This window comes from Triticum aestivum, chromosome 5D, assembly GCF_018294505.1.
Source record: "Triticum aestivum cultivar Chinese Spring chromosome 5D, IWGSC CS RefSeq v2.1, whole genome shotgun sequence".
NCBI classification, from domain to species: domain Eukaryota; kingdom Viridiplantae; phylum Streptophyta; class Magnoliopsida; order Poales; family Poaceae; genus Triticum; species Triticum aestivum.
The window spans coordinates 551,415,637-551,421,055 of NC_057808.1; the positions used below are offsets into that span (position 1 = coordinate 551,415,637).

Here is a 5,419-nt window from a genome sequence, read left to right on the forward strand (position 1 = left end):
GTAAATTAAAGACCATCATGGTTGATGTTGTAATTAACTTAGCAAAATCGATGGATATTTCAAGAAATTATCTTGAACCATTAGTGTGAACTTCAAATAAGCATGACACCTTGTAGATACTCCCCAAAATAAATTTCGGGGTCCATCTCTCAGCACTAGAGAGTATAATCTGATGAAATCAGTAGATACTCGTATTTCTAGTACCCTATGTCATAACTTAATAAAATGCATGGGAGAGCACAATGTCGAGCAATCATAATGTCAAATATGACGAAATGTTGACTTTAACAGTAGTCATTGATAATCTGCGAAGGCAGTAGATCTATATGACTACCTTATGATCCCAACACATCAATTTGAAGACTCACTAAGAATTTTGCATATCAATTCTTGAATTGATTTGTATTTGCAAGAAACTAAAATAAGTCTCAATTGCAAATAGTGGATGTATAATTTCAACATGTAGAACATGGAAATATATTGCATCATAGATAGATTCTGGAATACATATGGTACTCAACAGAAAAACACTACTAATATAGTGAATAGTAATGATGTTGCAAACTTGATCCTCAAGTGATAAACTTGAATTGTATAGATCTCAAATTAAATGAGATCTTGTATCAAATTGCAAGATAATTCAGCAAAGTGAATTAATATTTTACGAGAGAAAATTGATCTCAACCGCAATGAGATTGTTTTGCGAGAGGAGAAAATTCTCAACCACAAATCAATATTGTAGAGGTACTGAATTTATCTTTGCAAGAGATAAAAGAAAAATCTCAATTGCAAATAATAGATATAAATAATCTCAACCTTTGTAAGTCTGGAAATTATTTATATCTTAAATTTCTGGAGCATTATACTCAACAGAAAAATGTTTGAAACAACGGGGGTCTAAAACAGGTAAATAGTACTCTTATTAGGACCGATTTCACCCCTGTTTCAGCCTATTTTGCCATTTCCTGCATATGGGAGGATCTTAGTGCAAAATGGTGAAGGGATAAGATTTCCCTGTCTCCACCGGTGCAGTTACTGCAACAGCCACCGCCCCTCGGGCTCGCCGGCCACGGGCACAGCCTGGCGGAGGCCGGACGGCCGGGCGCGGGCGCAGCGCGGCGCACAGCCGGGCGGAAGGACGCGGGGCGCGTCGACGGCGCGGAGGCCGTGGGACGGCCGGGCGGCTGGGCAGAGCGCCGCCACGGGCACGGCCGGCGTGGCCATGCGGCGACGGCGGGCGGGCGCGGCGCGGAGGCCGGGCAGCCGGGTGCGGCCGGCGCGAGGCGCTGCCGGGGCAGCCGGACGGCGGGCAGGCCGTGTCCTGGGGTGCGGCGCAGCGCACGGCCGGGCAGCCTTGACGCGGGCAGGAGGGCGCGCGGCCGGGCGCAGCGTGACCGCCGAACGAAGCGCGGAGCAAAGGCTCCGTCAACACGCGCGCGCATGGTGTGCCGTGTGCGGGATCCCGCTGTCAAGCAAGGGCTCGGATCATGGACTATCCATGTTCATGGATTTCCTTTGTACAGAAGTATGCATTGCATGCCAACACATGCACGGACAGCATGCTCGCTGCGTTCAGCGCCGATGGCGATGCTACCACGCGCAGGCCGTGGGAGAGGCGTCTCCGCGTGAGCTGCCGCTGTCCGGGGAGACGAGCGTGCACTGGGAGACCGGGCGGCCACTGGCGCGGTGCTGCAGGGCGGCCACGGAGTGCGGGCGGCCACGGCCAGAGGCTGCACGGCACGGAGGCCGGTGAGCGCAACATGCTCCTTCATTCTCTCGTTCATCCCCTTTATTCCCGTAGGAATTGAAGAGGCAGTTAGAGATCGAGAGATTTGTGGCCGTGGCCGGACGGCGCGAGGTTGCGGCTTGGAAGCGCTTCCGCCGCGTTAGCGGGTGCCACCACGCCGAGCCAAGGGCTGTTGCCCTCGAACTCGCGGGCGAGCGATGCTGTAGCCAGGGAACCGTCGCACCGATCGAATCGCTCCGCCGGGAGCGTGCTGATAACGTGTTTAAAGAACTGAGAGAGACGGGAGACCGAGAAGTAAAAGTGAATCTTTGTTCTCATTGATGACATGTTACACATATATATAGCCCCTGAAGGGTGTCTCCGAAGGGACACGAGGCAACCGTCTTCTTTAGGAAAAGTAGGGATTAATAAGATTAATTAAATCCTAACATATAGGTCGTGTAAGGGGACCGATCTAGGAGCTGCGCCAGTCAACCAGGGTTCCAAATGGCTGGACTGATGCCCCCATCAACTTTGCCAGCTGTGAGGCAAGCAGAGCACAAGCTCCCCTCGTCGCCACCCAAACCTAGACCATCGGCGGCGCGGCGCTGGAGCTGGCCGGCCGCGCGCTCCCGCCGGCGTGCCCCGCCGAGGTCACCCTCCTGCTTGTGCGCGGCGCCGACGGCAACGACGATGCGCCAGCTTACGCGAGTGCGGACCGCGTCTCGGCCGCCGAGGGCGCGCGGTTCGAGGTGTACGCCGGGGAGGAGGGGCTCGCGGCGGAGGGCGCCTTCGCGCGGCGCAATGGCGGGTGGCGCGTCGAGTTCCGCCGGCCGGCCACGTCGCGCTCGCGCGTCGCGGAGGTGCTGGTCCTCGCGGAGGGAGGCGTGCTCATAAGAGCCAGGGCCAGGGCGTCGGCGGCGGGGAGGATGGGGTGCGCCACGCGGCTGGAGGGGATACCGGAGGAGGAGGAGGCGGGGCCGTGCGAGTGCGGGGCGTGCGGAGACGAGTGGGAGATGGTCGGCCACACCGACGACGAGTTCAAGGAGCACGCGGAGGAGGTGGAGGCGGAAACGATGCGGTGGGCGCTGGAGATGGGCGCCTGGGCGGTGTGCGTCAGGGTCGGGCTGCTCGCCACCGCCCGCCGGTTCAGCCGGAGGCGGCCCGCGCTCCGGTGATCCCGCCAAGAGTCAAGTGTACGTGTTCGCCAGGATTTTGTAGTACGTAGCCTCCTGTTTCTTAAGAAGTTCTCAAGATTGTAGTATGTATATACACGCGAATCAATCAACAGTCAAGACATCAGATGCCATCTTACAAATTGTTCATGAGTTGATCCATACATCCAGTTGAATTCTCTGCGTCAGTCGCCATACAATCTGAATAAGATCTGAAGCCTTGACCTAGCTATGCACATCGTTGGTGGCGGCCAGGTTCGCTGAAACAAGCCACAAAGGATGGAGGATCTTTATCTGTTCCCACCATTCTGACTTGACTACCATCTGTATGAAACTCTGCCCACAGCTTCAGCAACAAGAAAAGAAACAGGGGGAGTTCCTTGCAACTACCACTACATGCTGAATTGAAAAACTCTCCTTGCTGGGTACAGTTCAACTATAACATCCAGATCCCAATAGCACGCAGCATATGGAACATTGTTTTGTTACAGATGATAAGCTTCATCATGTTAACCATTGGGGGCAAGAGAACACAAGTTTGCGCGAGGGAGTTCATGTAGTGATTGGGCGTGGGAAGTAGATTTTTAAACATAGTCCTTCAACTTCTCAATTCTCAAACCCAATATGTAGTCTCTCGTACTGCTTTCGGGTGGTTTTCGTCCAATCTCAATACAGTGTTGGCCAAAACTTGAATGTCTTTTGGGTTTGACCGCCACGTCACCATCCAAGTCACACAGAGTGACCCTAAATCCCACCTCTCTCCCGCACCCTCTCTCGCTCGTTCCCCTTCTCACACCAAGCGGAAGAACACAGGGCAAGGTGAGCCAAGTACAGAGAGTACATGCGTCCTAATGACCAGCATGCCGCAGCGTACTTGACGACAAGGACTGTGGTGACGGTGGAGGACGAAGAAGAAGCGGTGGCGATGGAGGTGGAAGAAGCGGTGGCGATGGATGTAAGGGCGCCGGAGCCAGGACACCGTAGTATGCCAATCGATCTGGACTCCGGCAAGAAACGAGAGACGGTTGTCCAGCACAAGGACAAGAAGAAGGCCAAGGGCACCCGTCGCTCCAACTGCCTCCAGGGTCGCCGGGGCTAAGATTTGAGATTACCGTGTCGGATTAACCTCAAATTCCCAGTCCCCTTGTACTCAATCCGGATCGGGATCCTCAAATCCATCGCTACTAGGAACTCTACTAGAAATTCATGATGATGCTATGATCACTCCTATGGCTATTTACTCGATTCCCCGTTCCCCTAATTAATGCAGATCAAATCTAAACGCAGATCGAATGCGCAACAGTAAGCGAGGAGGTGAAAAAAGTGCTTACTGCCATTGCCGAAGTGCTGCCAATGATGCTGCAGATGCTGGTGAAGGAGGCCGGTGGTCGCCTTGCTGTTCTTCGATCCGCTGAACGCCCCCGGTGAGAGTGGGAGTGGAAAGAGAGTGGTGCGGGAAGGGCAATTATTGCTAGCGCTCGGAGAGAATAATGCACAAAGTGCACCCAACACACCAAAGACTCGGGCATTTATGCAAACACCTGCTGGCGCGGCAAGGAAAGCGGCGTCAACAACTCTTCCTAGTTCCAACTTGTTATGGATAAATTAGCAATCTTTTGATTGGTTTAATTCAAACATAAATCATGATAATGACATTAGCAGTATTAGTCTTATACTGATACTTAACCATGTGAGTACGTATTACGAATAAAACAGATTCTATGTAAACGGCTAGCGGCTAACACAAGAATAAACATGACTATACCCTTAGCCGGCCAGGTCAAAGCCGCGACAACGGCAACTGCATGCATCCTCCGCAGTCTTCATATAGGCTTCAAATTGACAAGCAAAAAGAAATTAATATTTTTAAATTAGGTTTTTTATGTCTACTTTTTCTGTAAACATTAGGATTTTTTTGATTACAATAGGTACATTTCGTATATACATGTTTAGCATTTTACGAATTCATGATTAACATCTCTTACACATATATATTTTGATTTTTTCTTTTTCACACGCATTCTATATTTTTTTATACATCAAGATCATTTTGTATATACACGTTTCATTTCCAAATACATGATTAACATTTTAGGAATCTTATATTTTTTAGACACATTGTATATCTTTCGTATACATTGCAAACATTTCTTTTATACACATTTAACATTTTTAAACAATTTCAAAAATTAAATTACTTTTATTTTCACTTTTTCAATATGCATTGTGAATTTATTGTATACATCAAATTGTTTTTTCTATACGCATCTAACTTTTTAATGCATGACTAACGTTTTTAACTTTCTATATAAATTTATTTTTATAATACACATATTCAGAATTTAGAAATACATTCAAAATTTAAGTAAAATGAAACAAAATAAGAATGCAAAAAGGTAATAAAACTGAAAAAAATGCGTCGAAGGTCTGTGTCCGCGCTCTAGCGGCTGCTTGGAGTGAGAGTCATAGTGTCTCGCTTCAAGCGAGACATGGGCTGTGTCTCAAAAAAAAAACAAAA

The 5,419-nt window shown here is 49.4% G+C and overlaps 1 protein-coding gene across 1 annotated transcript; it reads left to right on the top strand.

The window, feature by feature from the left end:
* The first annotated feature begins 1,222 nt into the window (after positions 1-1,222).
* On the top strand, positions 1,223-3,135 carry LOC123121196 (uncharacterized). The gene is made up of 3 exons (XM_044541114.1): positions 1,223-1,525; positions 1,802-2,041; positions 2,317-3,135. The coding sequence occupies exons 1-3, from the start codon at positions 1,223-1,225 to the stop codon at positions 2,902-2,904; spliced, it is 1,131 nt and encodes a 376-aa protein (XP_044397049.1). The 3' UTR covers positions 2,905-3,135.
* The last annotated feature ends 2,284 nt before the right edge of the window (positions 3,136-5,419 follow it).